Here is a 21,984-nt window from a genome sequence, read left to right as displayed (position 1 = left end):
TATAGATTAAATAATGAGAATATAAGTACACTGAAAATAGTCTAGAGGCGAGTTGCTATGTGTGTGTTTATTTATGAAGTTTATAGGCTATCCCAGGGGTGTCAAACAGTCGGCCCATGGGTCGGATGCGTCATGGCAAAACTGCGCCCGCCCCATTGCCAGCAATGGGGAAAAAGTCGTGATATGTCACGACACGTCATGTGACGTTGCAAGTTTGACACCTCTTGGCTATCCCAATCTGTTATGACTCTGGACTGTAAGTAGGTATACTATAAAATGCAAACCTCACCAAACATATGGGGCAAGGGGGGAAAATTGTTTAAAAGAACAGAAGTAGAAGATGTCCATCATTCTCTCTAACCTAAGACTGAGGATAGAGCCAAGTCTTAAGGGCCATATGAATACCAAGGGGAATGATGTTCCAGAGGATAGGCATCACAATAACAAGCTTACCCCTCTATGATTTTAGTGAGACTTCTGTAACTTAGCTAAAATTTATAAACAGTTGAATATATTTCAGAATACCCAATTTGCGTTTTAAAGTATTATTTTGCACGCTACTGCCAAATAACCATATTTTTAAAAAATTCTGTGTTAAAATATGCTTAATTTTAATCCCATGAATATGCAGCGTTTTACTGCTTTGTATATATACTTGTAGTATAAGAAATGATGATGCTCCGTTACTTGAACATAACTCAGAGACAAGGCAAGTCTAGATAATTAGAGTTCAAAAGACTATTGGTTCCACTATCCTTTAACAGCATCATTCGTAGTTTGTGTTAAAACACTCTTTCAGTAAGCGTCAGGAAGTATTAATGGGATTAGTCATGTATTCAAATCAGGAGAAAAATAAAATACTTGGTGTTATTATACTGCTTTAGTATTTAGTGAACGCTAAATAAAATGAATACCTCATTTGGCATGCTGGTTTGCTGGCATGAAAATGAGTGCTTAAATGGGTGAACAAATGGAACAGGGAAGTAAGTCATTATTTAAAATTTGTGGTCAGCAGTTAGCCATTTCTGCTCTTGATTGGATATCCACATGACATAATATATCCCTTGCCTGTGCTTTCCTACCTCATGACTGGCAGAAGTGCAGGGACCAAAACGTTTTAATATTGTGAATTACAGTGGCTGCTGCTAACTACTACTATTTTACAAAGGTTCAGGACATGCAATAGCCGCTTGCAGTAATATCAGAGATGATTTACAGTACATCACACATTTTCACAGAATCAGACTTATTGAAAATTATTTAAATGCTCATGTGCTGTGCCGTTGGTTTATTAGTAATAGTACAAGGATTGAAGCAGTCTTGTCTCTGAAACAAAGTTATGTCATTTTCAGGGAAATTTGCCACAGATTCAACAGCTGTATAATTTAATGGGCAGGGACAGCAATAAAGGATTTGTCTTTCTATTGAAATGTTTTGAAGGTTGCTTTAGGGTGTACGAATGAGAAGTTTGACCAGGACAAAGAGAAGTTTCAGGAGTTTCCCACATTCAGTTAATATTTTCCTGAGGTATAACCAAGTCCATGGTCCTGGAACTGTCACTTTTTGTTGCTTTTCTTGTATTTTTTTTATGAATATGAGGCCTAGGCATGCTAGATTATCCTCTTTGTTCCCATGAGAAGCAGTACAAGTGGGAATAACTATTTTCTCCCTTCAGCTGTTATTTCTTTGCTTGTTTTTGTGCGTTCTGCTAAGATTTTAAAATATCCGTTAATTCACAGGAGAGAATGGATTTCCAGAGAAGTAAAGTCTACTGAGGTAAAGAATACGAGAAAGGAAGCAAATAAGACTGTGTCACTAGATTAAAAGTTGACTGTTCATCTCCCGGTCCTGAGCCAATTACCTAGAGTTGTTGATATAACCGGAAGCTGTGTAACTACTAACATTTGTTTATGTTTTTATAATCCTTTATTTGCCACATCGTGCCGCTAATTCACTTTAATGTGGAGTAAAGCAAGGGCATCATTTAGGAGTACTGTAACGAATTCCTGTAACTACAAAATTACGGGAAACCTCAGGAAGAGGTTTCCCTCCCACCTTTTCTTTCTTTTTCTTTTTCTTTCTTTCTTTCCAGTAACATGAGATGTTATTGACCTTTCTAAGAAAAACCCAGTGGTTTATTTTGCCTGGAGCAGATGTCAGGTTACACACTAGCAGCATGAGAGCATTAGTCATTTTCAGAGAACCTGATGGAACTGAATCTCCTGGTCAGCATTTGGAACTGTGATGGGCTGCGGCATCTGCTTGTCTTTAACTGCTATAGGAGACCTTTTGGGCATGAGGCACTTCAGCCCTGAGTTAGCAGCTCTTTCACCACAGAACAAAGCCAGAAGCTTAGAGGAAAACATTCTTGTTTGGCTCCATCTGCTAAATATTTCTATTGGTATGAACAAGTGTAGTCTCTCGAGTTGGACAGGATTAGCTTAGAATAGACATGCAAGGATATGTCGCTAAATGACCAAAGGTCTGTCCACAAAAAGGAAAAAATGGATATAATTGGCATTGACATAGGCAGCAGGACTCTCTATTTTTAAAACATACTGGAAGAGGCAGTTGTTATTGTTTTCTTGTTACTATTGTTGTCGTATTCTTGGTGTTCTTTGAGCTTGCAAAGGTTTTATTGGCCAACCAAGTAGCATCATCAGTATTGTTATTATCTATTAACAACAATATAAAGTCTTCATAACCATCAAATTCTTCTCAAGAACCTGGGATGTCATAATGTATCAATATAGCATATGTGTGGATCCAAAGCAGGTGGAAATTTTGTCAATGCACAGCTTTTCTAGCTACAGTTTAAGGTTTTTGGGGATCACACTCAGTGTGCTGATAACCACTGGGACCACCACAGCTGGTTCATGCCATAATCTGTCAGCTTTGATTTTCAGATCTTGTTACTTTGCTATCTTTCTCCAATTTCTTCTGTTCTACTATCCACGTGTATTAGCAGCAGTATAAAGTTTAGTACTATCCCTGACGGTGATAATTTAATTTGTTTGTGCTATCTCTTATTAATACTAAATTGTAGCTCTTCCTGCAGTGCACATACTGTAGAAATAGACACTGTAAACCTGAGTTTATAAGGTGTTTACCCTTCCTAGTGCTAAGAGGAGAAAATATATGTAGGGCCAGTCCTGCCCTAAGCTTAAAAAAGGTCTTGAGAGTAGCTTTTGAAGGAGCAGGAACAGAAAGAAGAATAGCAAGGAACACACCTTTAGAAAGCAAAGTAGATGGATTAATTTGAAGGATTTAGATATTAAGGTTAGAGAAAATCACTAGTCAAATGATGGTAGAGTAGATGATTAATTAAAGGGTAGACAGGCAAAATAAATTTAAGGTAGGTCATATTCAACAAAAGAGCAAAGATTGTTACTAAGAGCTTTTGATTTTTTTTTCAGAAAGAGAAAGAGGTGGGTGTAGACCTAGACTACATTTAATCCCAGATTTCTGAGGTCATAGACCGAAATTCAGTGGCAAACCACCAAATGATAGTGATAGAATGTTCTTGTTTTTTAAATATGAAATACAATTTTAAAATGGAAGAAATTTGGGTAACAAATTCCAGCCTCACCTGTTCCAGTGACACCCTTATATGCTTCATCATTTTCTATGATTCTAAATTGCAGGGGTATTTTTTTAAGAGATGTGAAACCCTCCTTCCACAGCTCCAATAGTCTCCTGAATTGTAAGATTTTGCTGGGACGTCCACAATTAGGTAGCAGTTATATTGTTCTCTGTAGAATATATTCCTATAATAACATTTTTCATAAATTTCAGGAAATATTTTATCTCTGAAGCTAAAAAAAGTCATGTGCCCAATAAAATCTGGCAATCTCATTCCAGTCTCACAGTGGCGTATATTATATAATAAGTAGTAAGGCGAATTAATTAATTTTAAGAAATAAGGATGTCTACATTTCTGCAAGTGTAGAGAATGTTTTCATTAGAAAACTCAAGACTTCATGTTTCTTTATTCATTTATTTATTTGTCTTTTTCAGCTACCAAGTCAGTGAGTCTGAATCTGAAAATCGCCTTAGACTGAACCAGTGTATAGAAGAAGCAATGATGAGTTTCTTTTTGTTCCTCCAAGAAATGTCTCATTTTAAAGAACAGAACCCTGGCAAGGTAAAATTAGGCTTGCAATATCTTCCATTTCATTTCACTGACTTTTTTTTTACTTTTGGCAATATTCTTATGTAAAAAACTTAACATTCCAACCTATGTGTGTGCTGGATTAGTAAATAAATTGAATTAGTATTAGGGAATGCCAGATCCGTAAACTAGATTATGAAGTTAAAAATATCCTACAAGAAGGCAACGGCAAAGGACTTTCGTTCTGTTGCTAAAAAAAACAACCCAAACCTTACATAGATATATCCATGAAATCACCAGCAAGGAATGGTGGAAAACAGCATGACCAAAAATCCCTGATCTCAAACCATATTGATAATAAACTACACCTATTCAGTTGGTAAGGAAGAAAAAATCATTGGACATGCCGCCACCTGCCACACGTGAATTTATTGAGGCCTGGTATTCTACCAAAGGAGCAATTAACAAGCATATTGATTTAGAGCCAGCATATGAATATGTAAGAAACCAGACCATTCCAACTGCCAAAACAAGAGAGCCAATCAGCTGCTCAGAATTTAAATTTAGCTCCAAACAAACAACCAATTGCATGACCAACTGACCACACTGGCACACAAGATATTTATAACCTAAGGGAGAATAGGACAAGAAAATCCTTTTGATGATGTTACCTAGTTTGGTAACGAAACATTTAGAAACAATATTGAAACAAGCTTGGAGAGCAAACCGCTACCAAAATCTTAAAACCCGAGCTACAAGAATTTTCTATTATTTCAACGGTGGAAAAGATTTATCTTTTCACATAGCTCTGTATAAGTAAGTCACATTAGGTTCAATAGAACGTAGTGTTACAGGCATGCAATATAAGAAATTATGAAATGTTTTATAGTAGCATTAACAGTAAAAAAAAAGTTGTCCAATTCAATGGTTATAAACATAGACAAATATTCCAAGGCATTTGTATGAAATAGTAATAGACTGTATATGTGCAGTCCCAAAAAGCTTTAATATCCACTGAAGTGTTGCAGAGGGTGCTAGAAAGACAAGAAGAGCCATAGTGGTGCAGTTATGAGAATGCAGTAATCCAGTTCTGCTGAGTGCCATTTGTCAGCAGTTCAGCAATTTGAATCTCACCAGCTCAAGGTTCCATCCTTCCAAAGCTGGTAAAATGAGGGCCCAGATTGTTGGGGGCAATATGTTGACTCTGTAAACTGCTTAGAGAGGGCTGTAAAGCACTATGAAGTGGTATATAAGTCTAAGTGCTATTGCTATGATCCTCAGTTGTGCTTAACGTTCATACCCCAATTCTGCATATAATATTTTCTTCTGCACCTTTGTATCATACAGTACTGCTTGAAGTGGTGAGGTGTTCTAAGCTGAATCACAATCAGACTTCGCAAATTGTTTTCCTGCAATATCTAGAAATAGTGCATCTTTATATGAATCAGAAGCCCTATAATTTTTGTGTGGGTTTTTTTCTTTGTCTGTTGGGGCTCCCTTCTACATAATAAATAGATAATGTCTCTATAATGGGCTGGGCTGTCTGTATATGGACATTTCTAAAGAGTGTGTGTGTGTGTTTGTGTTTGTGTGTGTGTGTGTGTGTGTGTGTGTGTGTGTGTGCCCAAAGAGGGTAGGCCAAGCTAAGGCTAAAAATAGTAAGGAGTCACATAATTCCTATATTTCCTCACCCCCGCCCAACTAATCTAATTGAGAATTGTACACACATACTGCGTGTGTCTCTTCATACTAAAGAGTACCTGAAAAATCAAAGTGCTAGTGGTCAGTTATCTTCATAGCCAATTCACAGTTATCTTCATGGCCAGTTTAAGAGCCCTTGTTGTAAGCTCTCATGCCACAGTGCTAGGATTCTCTCCATGGCTGATCCCCTAAACTAGAGCCACTAAGCAGAGAGGGAACTTCAGTGGCAGAAGACACCTTTGATTATTCCTATTTCTACTTTTGAGGAAGAAAGGAAAAGGACAAAACAAAATTCCTTTGTTCTTCCCTATGCTTTTCCCATCTACAATATATAATACAGATTCTGTTCTCCCTAAAATGTTTCCAACTAGAAACGTTTTAGGAGTTGGAAGAGTTTCCAACTGTTTTAGGGAAGAAGAATTTCTGATGGAACATTCTACAGGTCCAGTCTCAGGACACGTTCACAGATTTATATATTATAGGTACTGAATGTTACTGACTGATTTAACTGACGCTTGTTTTTTTAAAAAACAGTTTTGCCTTCTGGTCTGCAGCATATGCACATTCTTCACAGTGTTGGGAAGTTACATTCCTGGAATAGTACTCTCCTATCTTCTGTGTAAGTGCTTTCAAACACATAATCGGGTCTGGGATTTCTTTGGTGGTGTCATAGATGCCCAATGCAATATCTAACCATAGTCGCTGAGTATTCATAATTGCAATCAGATGTGTGCTAAGCAGTGGCGTAGCGTGGGGGGTGCAGGGGGGGCCGGCCGCACCGGGCGCAACATCTGGGGGGGGCGCGCTCGGCGACGAATTCCTAATTTGCATTTAGAGGTGCAGATTGGCACACGCAACTTTCCTTTTCAATCTGGATCCTAGTTTTTGGTCTTGGGGCTTTGCATGAAGGGTGACGGTCCTTTGCTGTTCCCGCTTGGAGCACTTTAGCATTGCTCGGCGGCGCCCCAGTCGCACCCTCCCCGCAGCGCTTCAGCGGAGGAGTTAAGCGCAGAGTTTTTGCGCCTAGAGAGGAGAAAGGGGGGCTGGGAATCCAGCTTCCTGCCCCTCCATCTCCCCTTCCTGGTCTCTCGACGCCTCTTACGCCAGGGCTGCGGAGGTTCCCCTGGCGGGGGAGGGGCGCCAGGTGGGCAAGGAGGCTCCGAGAGGGGGAGGGCAATCAGGAGGGGGGAATCCCCGGGGGGGAAGGGGAGGAGGGATTCCTGTGGCGGGGGAGGGGCGCCAGGTGGGCAAGGAGGCTCCGAGAGGGGGAGGGAATAGGAGGGGCGGGAAGGGGAGGAGGGATTCCTGGGAGAGCCAGGTGGGTTTCCCCCAGTTGCGCCCCCTCCCCTTCCGAGTCTCCGCCTTTCCTCATGAGTTTTTCTGCTCCGTGGGAAGCGCTGCGCCTTCGCTTCTCCTCCTCCTGGGTTGCGGCTTCCATGAACAGCTCTCCGATCCCCTTCAGATCCTTCCCCCAAGACCCCCTCCTGCCCCGCAGCCCCACCTCTTGGCGCAGCCCGGCTCCCCGCCTGGGAGATCCTGGTGTTTCCCGGAAGGTTGGGCACCCCCGTTCCCATGTTCGGAGGAAATAAAATAATTTTAGGTCAAGTGACAGGTCTGGGAGCTCTAATTGCCTCCACTTCTCTGAGATCGTTCTCAAAACAACTCAAATGCAACTGATTGATGTTGAAAGGACAGTGGGAGATCCAGGGAAGAAAGGAGGAATTTGTTTTATGACTTTTACAAGCAAAATGTTAGAACTGGATTTCCCACTTCTGTACCCACATGGCTTTTCAGTACCGTTTTCTCTTGGAGGAAAAAATAAACCCAGGAGTTTCTCTTGTTGACTATCAGAGTGGGGCAGTTGACAGATACAGAAATGAGCAGGCACTGTGTAACTTACTGTAAATAAGAAGCTGTTTGAGGCTTTATAGAAGTAAAATAGAATATAGATTATTAACAAAGTGCTTTGACATTTTAACTTTGCTGTTGGTTCACCTGTTAACTACTTTGCCTCTCTATCTACCAAGTAGATTAAGGTCAAATTGGTTGTAAATAGAAGTAGAACTTCATAAATTTTGGGCCTACTTCGTAAGGGAAGGAAAGTAATATTGCTCCAATATATTTATGAATATTCAAGTGGAGGGGAATAATATATGTAAATCTGGTTTTGTCTTACTGATGCACATATTTTCCTTCTATTTGAATGTTCTGTATATCCTCCGCTGCGCCGCCCGCCTCCTGGCACGGCCTCGGGCACGTGAGGGAGGGGATGCCGGACCTTCCCCCTTTTCCCGGGGGAGGCGTGGGTGGGGGGGTGCAGCGGACACCCAGGATGCGGGGCTCCCTGCGGCAGACTCGAGTGCTAAAATCCACGGGTTAGGGGGCGCAAATTACTTGCCTTGCCCCGGGTGCTGACAACCCACGCTACGCCACTGGTGCTAAGAAGAAAAAAACAATTACGTTTTCCTCATTGTATTGTGACTGAAGTCCTGATAAATGCAATAACTGCTGAAGATATTTGTATAATATTAATACAAATGTATAATATTTGTATAATACAGTCGTGGTGGCACAGTGGTTAGAATCAGTATTGCAAGTAGAATGCAGTATTGCAAGCTAATTCTGCCAGCAGTCCGATTCTCACTGGCTCAAGGTTGACTCAACCAATGAGGACCCAGATTGTTGGGGGCAATATGCTGATTCTGTAAACCACTTAGAGAAGGCTGTAAAGCACTGTTAAGTGGTATATAAGTCTAAGTGCTATTGCTGTTGCTAATATGTTTCAGTGTAATAATTTGAAAGTCCTTTATAAAACAAATAAAACAATTAATTAAAAGGTTACTGACAAAGTACTTTTATTAAATTTTATTTCCTTACAAATTATGTTGATGCACTTCTAATGAGTTCATGTTCCTCTAAACAGTAGTTTAATTTCAATCAGAAATGCATACAATTCCATTGTTAGTATTCAGATGACTGCACATAATAAACATACCAGTCATTTGTGCAACAATTATGCCAGTGTATTTATTTCCATGTTATAACATCATTATTCCAGTTTTACAGATTAAGACTAATAACCAAAGATTGCCAAAGGTCATTTAGAATTTATAGTCATCTGGCCTATAACACTAGCTGTTATGTATGAATGTAACCACATTTTCCCTTGAAAATTTACAAATTGTTTTTATGTAACTTAAACTGATAGTTATTTATAATATGTGTTTCAAAGCAGTGTGTCTCAAAAATATAACATTCTGTACAGTAATTTATTCTTTCTTTGACAGTATTATGTGCCTTTTTATGTCCATTCTTCAAGTGCAATGAATTTGGACAAAAGGTATATAGCCACATTAAGTCATATCTGCTGAAACTGAACTTTGGAATACAAGACTTTATCAACCAAAAGTTAAAAGAGAGAGCAGGTGAGCAACTGGCAATTTCAGTTTCCTTGATGAATGTTAAAAAAGATGGCATTTTATCCACTGAAATACGCAGTTATAAAAATATTCTTAGCATCTTTATGAAAGATAAAAATAAAGCTTCAAAACCCGTATATACTTGAGTATAAGCCGAATTTTTCAGCCCACTTTTTGGGCTGAAAAATTCCACTTCGGCTTATACTCCAGTCAACAAAAAAAACTTACCGAGGACTTGTGCGCGGCCGAGGCTTTGGTGCTTCCGGGATCGCGCGCACCTCTCCCAAGCCACCGCCGTCCGGAGACCTGCCGAAGTTTGGGGAGGTTTGGGGAGGTGCGCGCGCACCTCCCCAAACCTCCCCAAACGTCGGCAGGTCTCCGGACCTCCGCGCCCTGCCTGCCTGCTTCTTTCCGCTGCAGAAAGAAGCAGGCAGGCAGGGCGCGGAGGTCCAGAGGTTTGGGTCCGGTGGCCAAACCTCCCCAAACGTCGGCAGGTCTCCGGACCTCCGTGCCCTGCCTGCCTGCTTCTTTCCGCAGCGGAAAGAAGCAGGCAGGCAGGGCGCGGAGGTCCGGACGTTTGGGGAGGTTTGGGGAGGTGCACGCGCACCTCCCCAAACCTCCCCAAACTTCGGCAGGTCTCCGGACGGCGGCGGCTTGGGAGAGGTGCACGCGATCCTGGAAGCACCGAAGCCTCGGCCGCGCGCAAGTCCTCGGTAAGCTCCAGGCGGCCACTTGCTTCGCGTCTCCTGAGGGAAGGGGGGGCGACTGGAGCGGGCGTGTTTCCTCGCCTGCTGGGCGCCGCGATTTGCCCGGGGAACGCGCGGGCCCCGAATGGCAGCGTGGAGCGAGGAAGCGGACAGCCAGGGCTTCCCCGAGAGCCGTGGCCACACAGGGTATTCCTGTGTATTCAGGCTTGCAAAATGGCGGATCGAGCCTCTGCTGGCGGCAGAGGCTTGCAGAGCGCGGATCCAGCCTCCGCCGGCGGCGGAGGCTTGCAGAACGGCGGATCGGCTTATACTCGAGTCAATAACTTTTTCCAGTTTTGGGGGGTGAAATTGGGGGTCTCGGCTTATACTCGAGTCGGCTTATACTCAAGTATATACGGTATATTTTATTTCCTATAACAATTCATGATCTTTCCATGTAAAATGCCATATACATAATTAGACAGATGTAAAGCTCATGCACCTGACCTGCTGATTTTAAATGCAAATTGGGGCTGAAGGGCAAAACTGAGTTGTAATGTATACCTTTTTATCAGTATAGCAAATAAATAAAAATAGAAATACTTGACTGGCATAATAAGCAAAAAATTGTTAACTGATATACTTTTTCCCCCAGAAATGATCAAAACAAAACCAAGTGAGGATGACAGTGAACTAGACTTATCAGCTTTATGCCCTAAGGTTGGTTGGTTCTTACATCACTTTTTTTAAAAAAAATGTTTTTTTGATGACAGTGGAGCACATGAACTTTTATTTACTTTCACAGAACAAATTTCTGCTCCATCCCTTTATAAAAATGAGGTGGAATTCTAGAATAAGCTAACCTTTGACTACTGAACCATGCACTCAGTGCGATCTTTTTCCACATAAATATGTACAGCATTGCAGAATTAAAAAAAATGGGAGTTACATTTTTGTCTAAATCTCTTGATCTAAGAAGGTTGTCTTTAAAAAAAGTAGACCTAAATACATCAACATTTAAATATTTGTTGGCATATCTCCATCGCCTAAATAAAAAAGCAACTGTTCTCTCTAATGACAGCATCATGCGTATGGTGTTTAAAATGATGTGTGCTGAAGCAATATTTAGTCTGCAGTATGTTTGATAGTTTGATTTTTTTCAATCTACAGGTTAGCTCAGCAACTGCAGCCAAGGAGATGTCTGTATCAGACACTGATATCTCAGAGATATCTTGGACTGACAATGGAACTTTTAATTTATCCGAGGGAAACACTCCACAGACAGACACATCCGATGGTACGCTCTGCTACTTTGAATTCTTCCAGATTTTACCAAGTTGTTAATTGCAGATTACTTTTAGCTATCTAAAGTAAAAAGAACCCTACCATGGTTCTCAAATACATGCTTAACTTCCCTTGAAATCTACATGTTAACTTCTAAATTTGGAAAAGGTTTTCAAACCCATTTAGGTTAAACAGTAATAGAAATATACACACATAAACCTATTAGAATGTGGACTGGCATAAAGACTGGCAAATTTGTGTGTGTGTGTAAATTTTTTGGCTTGCTAACAATTTACACAAATATGAGCTGCCACTGCTGTGGTGACTGCCTGTAGATGGCTTTGGGCTAGGCTGAAACAGGAAATAAGATTTGTCCCGTGTCTGGGACTAAGCGAGTGTATTCTGAATGGTTAACAAACATTTAACATACACACACACACACACACACACACACACACACATATATATATATATATATATATATATATATATATATATATATATATATATATATATATATATATATATATATATATATATATATGTAAATTATTCAAATTGCTAATTATTATTTACATTATTTACACAAATAATGAATTGTCGTAAGTTGTGACTATAGCCTGCGGATAGCCTTGGGTTAGGCTGAAACAGGAAAGAAAGATTTAACTAGCAAGGTATTCAAAAGACTTGAAAAATACTTAACACACACACAAACACACATATATATATACAGTATATGTTAAGTATTTTAGAAGGGTATGGCTGACTGATGAGAACAAATGAGTTTGAAATGGCCATATCAGTCTCCCTTTAATTCTTTGTTAGCAATCCAAAAAATTTACATACATACATACACACACACACACACACACACACACACACACATATACATAGACACACAAAACACGTTACCCTGTTTGTTTGTTTATTCAATTTGTATAGCCAAACCAGTGACTGGGTGGTGAACAATCATAAAAACTGTTAAACAGAACGGAAACAAGAAATTAAATACCAAAACCAATCAACAAATATTATAATGCATCAATGTCAGCGTAACCAGGAAATGGAGCCATTTAAACAACTGGGAACTCAGGTCCAGGTACATAGCCAGGTCTGCGAGGTTTTCCAAAAGGCCAAAATTTTCAGGGCATCCTAATCTCCGGAGGGAGGATGTTGTAGGGGGCATGTCTCCTTATCCCTGCCAGCCAGCATTCCTTGGCTGACAGGCCAAGCGTGCCTATCCTGCAAGATGGAATTGGATGGGTAGAAACAACTGGGAGAAGATAGTCCCTCAGCTAACTCAGCCCAATGCCATGAGGGACTTTAAAGATGACAACCGGCACCTTGAATTGCACCCAGAAACACAATGACAACCAACGCAGCCCATGGAGCAATGATGTTACATGTGCTTAGCAGCCAGCACCATTTACAACCCATGCAGCTGTATTCTGTAGCAGCTGTATTCTGTAGCAGCTGAGGCATTTGAATGTTTTTCAAGAGCAGCTTTAACTGTAAAATTTATTTAGAGTCAACAGTTTATTGATATTTAACTTGAGGCCTGTCAGTCTTTATGCCAGTCCTCTTGCTTCCCTTTCTCTCCCTCTCCTCAAACATTTATGGTATTGCAGTCTGTATTTGGATAGATAGATGTCCTATCCTGTTAACTGACAGTTTAATTCACTGTGGATCAAGCCTTTTTTTAAAAATGGATTTAAGCCTTACGTTCTCATTTCCAAAGGTTGCTGAAACTGAACTTGTTTATTGTTCCTTTTTTGTAAAAAGAAATTTGTTCGGCATCATACCTCAGAACGAAAATTTAAGGTTATGGCTGCAGTCGTGGCGACTGATTTTATAACAACACATCTTGTTCACCCTTCAGCAGATTTTGATCGGCCAAGTGACCACGAGGAAGCTTTTGCCAGGGATCTTGCAGAATTTCCATCTGTAGAAAATGGTGCTGGAACAAACGACGATGATGATTCAAGCATTGGCTTGCCAGTTCAGCGTAAGAGAAAAAAAGCTCATCCCTCAACCCCATTGGACCAGTGCTACAGGCAGGATAAGGAGGGGCACTCTGCAGCAGGCCTGTCCTTGTCTTTGATCAATGACCAGGCCTTCAGCTTGGTGACAGCAATTGCCGGTGATGTGGTTACATCGGTGGTATCGGCAGCCGTCAGAGAACAGTTGCAATCCATGCAGGAGGTCCCAAGTATAAGTGAAGAGGCGGACGCAGAAGAAGGAGATGATTTTGAACTGCTTGACCAGTCAGAGCTTGAACACATGGAAAGTGAACTGGTGCCTACCAAAAGCCCAAAGGTGGAGCCACAGGAAAAGAAGAAGTCTTCAGGCTTCCTCTCAAATCTGCTTGGTGGGCATTAATGGGGAAGGAGAAGCTGCTTAATAGTATATCGACATAAATACAGACAATGTGAAATGCAAGGGGGGGAATTATGAGCTGTAAGCTTTGTCTGTTATTCTAGATGTGCTGTAACATTCTCCATGCAGAGTGAACTAACATGTTTTAGATCAATTGATGCTGGTAGCTTCGTTTCTGATAGTGATGCCATAGAAATGAAATCACCTTATTTTCATTCACAGCAATTTAAGAGGCTTCTTATACAAGTGTAGCTCAGTTTTGGCTGTTGCCAAATCTTTCTCACTTTCAGCCTGTTTGTCCTTTTTTTTTCTCCCCAAGCATTTTGGCAGCAGTATTTCAGGGTGAGAAAATATCTGCAAAATTCAAAAAGCCATCATATCCTATCTGTGTCTCCTATGTGACAGAATATGCAAACCTTAACAAGAATCTGAACACTTTTGCTGCCATCATCTCTGACATACAGGCTCTCTAATTGGATAGTCCTTACTTGTATTACCTGTCTGAAACTCAGTTATTCATGTGAGTTGGCTAGAGAAGGCAATGCCATTGCGAACTATATCCTTAAGAGGCCTTGGAGTTAGGCAAAATACCAATATCCCATGTACCATCACTCACTTTGTACAACTACTTGTAGCACATGTATCTGCTGTGTGGAGTTGAATTTAGGTTGAGTAGGAATTGATTAGGAAAAAATTCAAAACTGAAATTGAGTTGGCAATTTTTATTTTTGGTTCCATTAATTTAAAATTGTTTAATCTTATAATTACAATATAAAATCATACAACTGATTCTGAAAGACTACCGATATAGAAGAAATAAAAATATTCCTGGCATATAAATATAAAATACTGCTAATTTTAGCACATTGAACATCCTGTAGTTCACTCTGACAAGAAACTTAATAGTAAATATTCTATTAAGCATTATGATTTATCTTTAAAATTGAGGGCAACAGGAGTGCCTTATCAAGGTGAACCAAATTTTAAAAAGAAATAGCCTTAACATGCTTTGATTAGCATATTAAAAGAAGCCAGCAGATTGAGGGACCATATTAACTGCTCTGATTTATCTCCAACTTATAGAGATTTTTACTGGCATTCTAATCAGTATACATAGTAATGGTGTGAATTTATGAACTAAAGGTACAGTTTAAAGAGAAATGTATTTTCTTCCTGCTATTTTTATTAGGTAACTTGCAAAGTAAATGTTGCTTTGCAACAGTGCAGACCTGAGCAAAATGTTATGTTAGTTCATTCCCAAGTCTTCTCTCTCTTTCTACCTTCTGTAAAGTCTACATACTCAATGCTACACTAATCCAGTGCCAGTTCTAACTCCAAAGCAGATTGTTCGCCGATTTCTGCACATCTTTATCAAATGTTACTGTGCTTCAGATGTGGAAGTGTAGAGAAATACTTGGTTGCAATCCCTCAGAGTGAAAACAGAACACAGGGATCTAGCAGGTACTACAGGTAATCCTTGCTTAACGACTACCCTGTTTAGTGATCATTTGTGCTTAAAAACTAACTTTATATCACAGCACCCCCATGATCACATGATCAAGCTACAGGCACTTTGCAGTACCTAGGCCAAATATTCCATTTTCATGTGATGACCATTTTTGCTTCCAGTAAACAGAGTCGATGGAATAAAATTGCAACTTACTGTCACATTTCTCGCTTAATGACTACAATAGTAGAAATGGTCAAGTGATGTCTTCTTTAATGACCATGTCATTCAGTGATGAGGTTGCCAGTCTTTTTTTATTGAAAAGTTTTACAATACATTTTAAACATAAACTCCTTCCCTCCCCCTCCCCCCCAACTTCCCCTCCCTCCCCCTCCCCCCCCCCCCCGACTTCCCAGAGCTGAATACAGGGTATTGCCTCTAACAAGCTAAAATATGCTAACCAACTATAAATACACTTGAAATCCTATCACACTTTAACTCCACTTAAATATAACTAAATAATAATACATCTTATAATTCTAATATTCATATATTAAATGAAATTTTTTAGTTCCATATTAATTCTGAATATAATCGGTCCATCTTCTCCATTCCGAGATATATCTCTATTGCGATTGTTCTTTCAAATATGCTAAAATTGTTACCATTTCTGCCAAGTTTAAAACCTTTGAAGTCCACTCTTCTATAGTAGGCAGTTCCTCCTTCCAGTATTGCAAAACCAAAAGTCTTGCTGCCATTATTAAATTCAACATCAATTTAGTTTCTATAACAGTACAATCTGTAATAATACCCAACTAGTCCACCATATATGATAGTACGTTGCAACATTTAGATTGATAATTTGAATACATACATGCAAATTTTTTAAAATCTAAATACCATCTATAAAACATTTTATAAAAATTCATACATTTTGTGCCTGAATAAATTTAACATTTCTGAGAGGTTGCCAGTCTTAATTCTGGTTGTTAAGCAAGAACTTACTGTACAGGTAGTCCTTGACCTATGACCACAATTGAGCCAAAGCAAGACATTTGTTAAGTGAGTTGCACCCCATTTTCAACCTTTTTTGCCACAGCTAAGAAAAATCACACCTGTTAAGTGAATCATGTGGTCATTAAGTGAATCTGGCTTCCCCCATTGACTTTGCTTGTCAGAAACCGATGGGAAGGTTACAAATGGTGATCACATGACCTTGGGACAATGTAGCTAATAAATACATGCCAGTTGCCAAGTGCCCAGATTTTGATCACATGACCACATGAAAAACGGTCATAAGTCACTTTTTAGTGCCATTGTAACTTCAAATGGTCATTAAATGAATGGCTGCAAGTCAAGGACTTGCAATTTATTATATAACCTCAGTTCTGCTTTTTATTATTAAAAATGTTCCTTTCACTTTTTTAACCTAGAGTAACATAGGAGAAAGTGGTTTTAAAGACAGCAAAAGATGGGTATTGTCACATAACCATAAGCGTGTTTACTCCAAAGTAAATAAGGTACTGCGCAGCTTTAGAAGGGGTGTGATGGTAAGCAATCGTCTTAGGGTAGCCAAACACCCCAGACGTTGCAATACAGTTGACTTTCCTAGGTCATCTTTGTGTGATCCTATAGCTACTTTGTTTTACTGACAGTCCCAATGGAAATGTCTGTACATGGACATTCAGGCCACCTTGGAAAACGTTCAAAGCAGTTATGTGAAGCCTTTTGTGTATAGTTGCCTCAAAGTTTTGGGAACGGTTTGTTCAAATCAATGTGTTTTGCAGCGTCCTTTTCAAATTATTTGCACAGTCCTATAAGTAAATCCCCTTAAGATTTTCTAAGCAGAGCACCTGGTTTCAGCAAAATCAGTGTTCTGGTAGCTTGGTTCAGTACCAAGTTCTGACAGTACTTGCCAATCAAATGCATTAGATGTTTGCATAATTCTAGCTTCGATACTGCTGGGCAGTTTCACCATTTAAAATACAAATTAGAAGGCTCTACCATTGTGTAGAATGCAAACTCATTAAATTGTGTTTTCTTTTTATAATAAAGTTAATGGATCTTACCTTTAAATGGATAAGGCCAGAATCCAAAACACATAGAAGTGGGATTTACTTCCAAGGAAACATGCTGCAGATTGTAAGTCTAAAGAGTGGGCACGTGGCTGTTGTAAGTTAAATTACTAAGAGAATCTTCTCAGTTCTATCCATTACGTTGTGAACTATAACTGTGTGCACTTTATTATTTTCTTTAAATAAATATTTCAGGGATTTTCAAATGTCAGGTACAGAGGTACTGTTTAAGAGAATGAAGTTCCATCATTGAAAACAACTGAAGGAACTACTTAAAGACTTCTTGTAAGCAATTCTCTTTCTGGTTTTCAGGTAAACAGACATAATCCCCATATTTTGAGATACCTGCCTGGGCACCCTAAAACAATTATATAATTGCACTCATTTCCTTATTATTTGGAAATTTATATTGTAAAAATGATAATGAATTGGTACTTTTATGTCTTTCTTTGTGTTTATTTTTAAACATATAGGCTAAAGATCTGTTTGTGGCACGCCCAAAAATCAAGAGTACGCTGAGATTTTTTCCCCTTAGTTTGTTGTTGTTGTTGTTGTCATTGCAAAATAAAATATTCTACCTATGAAGCCCCAAAATAAATTTAATAAATAGAAATGCTCTACAGTTAAAACGTGGCTTGCCTTTTGATATATTTGACAAATCTTAGCCTTCCATCAACCAGAGTGATTTGTGTGGCTATTTTGATTTTGGCTCTTTCCATTATACACATCTATACTAGTTTATTAAAGAAATTATTTTAGGCTACACCCAACAGTTCCGTATAAATACTTCACATTTTTTCATATCTGTCATTGCAGATGTAAATAATAATATACAACCACATTAGCTTTACTCTCTTAAAGTAATGGAAACAACACCACATAGCCAATTCAAGAAAGGGTAATGGACAACATTTTAAAAATCGTGGAGTATGGCTTCTAAATCATTTAAAGGGTTAAAGAAGCTAACTCCATAAACATGGCAGATTTAAGCAAATGATATTACAGTATAGAACTATATTAGTATGCAAGTATTGGGTGATATTTCTCTTTACCTTTACAAAATAGTTCTGGGACAAGGGGTTTGCAAATGTACCACTTCCACACACTTTTTAAAAATTCTTACTTACAATGTGCTCAACTTCATACGAAGAGGGTTCTGAATAGGCATCTACTTATGAGCAGTGTATCATTATAAAGACATTTGAACGCATTTAATCTTCAGTGTGGCACTTTCACAGTTCCTTCAAAACGCTAAAGCTTGTTCAAACGGTGTTCAAATTGTAATTAAGAATGGTATCTTAAGACATTCACAACAAGATTGATCAACAACAAATGGTAAATTGCAAAGCATATTTTTTGGGAAATAATCTTCAAGTGAAATGTTCTGTATAAACAGGTTAAAATTTTCAACCTACATTTTCGGAAGTATAAATTACATTGAATCAACAAATGTAAATCAAGAGTATTCCAGAGTGAGTGGCCATAATAGGTTTAATAAATAAAGAAGCATAACTAAAATGTTTTTAAGAAACAAACATAGGCTTGGATTTATTTTCAACAAGTGGGAAGACGAGGACGGCAGTTTTCAAATGATACTTGTAATATTCTGCTTGGATGTCTCTTCTTGTCTTGGCCAATTTAACAGCTTATCCATCCTGTGTTTTTTATGCCATGGAAGTGCAAAAGCACAAACTACCCTCTACAGGTGGTCCTCAGCTTATAATCGTTCATTTAGTGACTGTTCGAAGTTACGGCGGCATTGAAAAAAGCGAGTTATGACCATTTTTCACACAACCATTGCAGCATCCCTGTGGTCATATCATTCAAATTCAGACGCTTGGCAATTGACTCATATTTATGATAGCTCCAGTGCGACCTTCTGACAAAAGCAAAGTCAATGGGGAAACCAGATTCACTTAACAACCGTGTTACTAACTTAATGCAGTGTGGTGCATTGATTTGCTTAACAACTGGCAAGAAAAATTGTAAAATGGGGCAAAACTCAACAAAGGTGTCACTTAGCAACAGAAATTTGGGGCTCAATTGTGGTCATAAGTGAAGGACTACTTTAAGTGAAGTAATACCTTCAAAATAATAATACTGGCTTTCAATTAATGATTGGCTATTATATAATGTCTTGCCATATAGCTATTGTGGTAGATGTTCTCCATATTTCTGGTAGTATAGTGCTAGTATTATAAGCCTAAAGCAAGTCTATGTCAGCAAACTTGGTTATATAAATACATCATATTTAAAACAAATCATACCAAAGATCTTGGCACTCGCAATATTGGAATATGAAGAAATTAATATCTGTGGCATTCAAATTACTAGCTCTGTCCTACATCTTCCATGGGATAAGACAATTGTCATGTTCATTAGAACCATTAAAAATAATATACATGAAGCCATTTTGATCCCTGGATATCAGTGGAGGAGAATTCAACATATGCTCTGTTTTAATTGGAAGGTTAATTTAAGGTTAATTTAAATTCTGGATCACAGATTACCCAATAATATCAAATACATAGAAATATAAATACATAGGAATGTTTTCAAAAGATACATAAAGTTAGAATATGTGGAGGTACATTAGAAGATTATGAGATTAATAAAAATCAGTATGTTCTTGATTTTTTTTTTGTATAAATATTGTAATATTCACTTCCATGTTTTTACAGATTTCTAGCCAAACAACCAGAAACAGGATTTTTTTAAAAAAAGAAGTCTTAAATTATTTTGAGTATTATTTTGCAGCACTTTAGCTTGAATATGATTTAATAAACATAAACTGATGATTATGAAAGTGGTTTAAAGTCTATGTTTTATTTTTGTTACAAGCTACATACATGTTAAAATTTCACTTATTGTCATCTTTATTTCTGTTTTTTAAATCTGTATAGCACTGTAATTTTGAGGGACATATGAAATAAAATATTTAATCTTTATGCTAGATAATTTCAGACATTTTCAAATGAGCAGTTTTGGTCTCACTCTTTATATACCCTTTCAGTAATCAATGGACAACACTACTGTGGAATGTAGGAAATATATATATTAAAAAGGACTCTTGAAATCTGTGTATGAAGAAAATTAAATTTTATGTGCTAGAGCATTATAAATAAGAGTTTGGATTATAAAAAAACCTGACTTTTAAAGTACCTAATAAAAATCTAGTTTGTAATCGACTTCCGGTGGCGGCGCGGCGCCGAAGACAGCCTTCCCGGGCTGCCCGCGGCTCAGCTGTTTGTTTTTTCGCCCGAAACAGCGCCGATCAGCTGTTCGGGCGAAATTGAAGCCCCCTCCTCGGGAGAAGAGGAGGGGGTGAGGTCCCAGGTAGGGGTAGAGTTCTCCGGGGCCGCCTGAGCTTGGAGCTTGGGCGGCTGAAGGATTGAACTCCCCCGAAGCCTGGGTTGCTCCCAGCTGGCCGGCGTCTCTGCTCCGAACTTCTTGGAGCAGAGCCAGGCGTCTGCGAACCATCCCTGCCTGAAGAAAGAACTATGATTTAAAGGAGCAGGCAGAGCGGTACAAGTGGGAAAGGTGAAGAGGATTATTTTACTATACTCTCTAGCTTGTTGGACTTTTTAAACTTTAAGTGAAAGTGCGTCATAATTGAGGACTAAAAGATGGCGGCGAAACCTCCCCCTAAAACTCTTCGGAGCGGTGGATCCTCGCCGGTGCAACAATCATCACTACAGGCGTTGCACCCTCCTGAAGTGCTGACACCGAAGGACTTACGAGATGCTCTGGATAAACTTTTGGAATCAATCAATCAATCAATGGGTGATAAATTTGCACAGATGGAGGAGAAATTGGAGAAATTGGAGGAGAGAATGGAAGAGAGGATGGAACAGAAGTTCAGCGTGATGAAGGTAGACATTTTGTCTTCAGTGCATAAAGTGGCGGGATGTGTGGAAGAATTAGATGAAAAAATGGATGATCTGGCTCAAAGGAACGCTATATTAGAAGTAAAAGCACGGGAGAATGAAAATGCAAGAGACAAAATGGAAAGGGAGTTAAGCCTAGCCCAATATTACCAGATGCAGTTTGCTGTTAGAATCAGAGGTTTAAAAGAGAATATTAAAGAAGATTTAAAGCAGCTGATCTCTGAGGCTCTTGAAGTGGTATTAAACCAGCCAGCATCTGAAATAAGAGCAGCTATGGATAAAGTGTTTCGGGTGAACTCATGGATTGCCAGACAGAGAAAGTTGCCTAGAGATGTGGTGGTTTATTTTGCAAAAAGAGAGATTAGAGATCAAGTAATACAAGCTGCCTATGATGCTAAAGTGGTGATTGCTGAACAAGAAGTTTTGGTTTTAAAAGAAATTCCTCCAAGGATTTTAAGGGGAAGGAGCTTTCTCGTGCATGAGCTTAAGCAAAGAGATATAAGGTTCAGATGGGAGATTCCAGATGGGCTGATGGTGATGCATGAAGGCAAAAGGTATCGGCTGATTACTGTGAAGCAAGCGCGTGATTTCTACAATAATGTCTTAAAAGCAACCCCATCAACACTTCTGGAAGCTGGAAAGGGATCGGGAGAAGGAGAACATCAAGAGGATGAAACAGAGGAAAGTGGTCCTGGAGCAGATCAAGATACAACTTCTTTGGATGATCCTAGAGAGCAAAGAGTAACGCGTGCTGCTTTAAAACGAGCAAAGAAAATAAAAGAACAAGATCAGCAAAAGTCTTCAGATTCTTCACAACGTACGCAAGCTGTGGGAGGAGCACGGCCTAAAGAAATTAGCCCTATCAAAGCTGTGCTCCAAGAGCTTTGGGAGGATATGCATGGCAACTAAATTTTTAACTTGGAATGTTAATGGACTAAATTCACCGCAGAAGAGGAAGAAAGTTTTTCAATATTTAAAACAATTTAAGATAGATGTTA

The 21,984-nt window shown here is 39.1% G+C and overlaps 1 protein-coding gene across 2 annotated transcripts in view; it reads left to right on the top strand.

Annotated features, from left to right (window-relative positions):
* RETREG1 (reticulophagy regulator 1) overlaps positions 1-20,151 on the top strand; it is a 53,258-nt gene extending 33,107 nt beyond the window's left edge. The window contains exons 4-9 of one of the 2 annotated variants that reach the window (XM_081325793.1): positions 4,018-4,144; positions 6,347-6,431; positions 9,100-9,237; positions 10,573-10,637; positions 11,088-11,214; positions 13,084-20,151. In XM_081325793.1, coding sequence (XP_081181919.1) covers positions 4,018-4,144; positions 6,347-6,431; positions 9,100-9,237; positions 10,573-10,637; positions 11,088-11,214; positions 13,084-13,580 — 1,039 coding nt within the window. In that variant the 3' untranslated portion in view covers positions 13,581-20,151. Of the gene's footprint in view, positions 1-4,017; positions 4,145-6,346; positions 6,432-9,099; positions 9,238-10,572; positions 10,638-11,087; positions 11,215-13,080 lie in introns of both variants that reach the window. The other variant, XM_081325792.1, reaches the window with a different exon arrangement.
* The last annotated feature ends 1,833 nt before the right edge of the window (positions 20,152-21,984 follow it).

This window comes from Vipera berus (genome assembly GCF_964194415.1).
Source record: "Vipera berus genome assembly, chromosome: 3".
NCBI classification, from domain to species: domain Eukaryota; kingdom Metazoa; phylum Chordata; class Lepidosauria; order Squamata; family Viperidae; genus Vipera; species Vipera berus.
The sequence above is the reverse complement of the archived record's forward strand: the minus strand, read 5'-3'. Positions and strand labels throughout refer to the sequence as shown.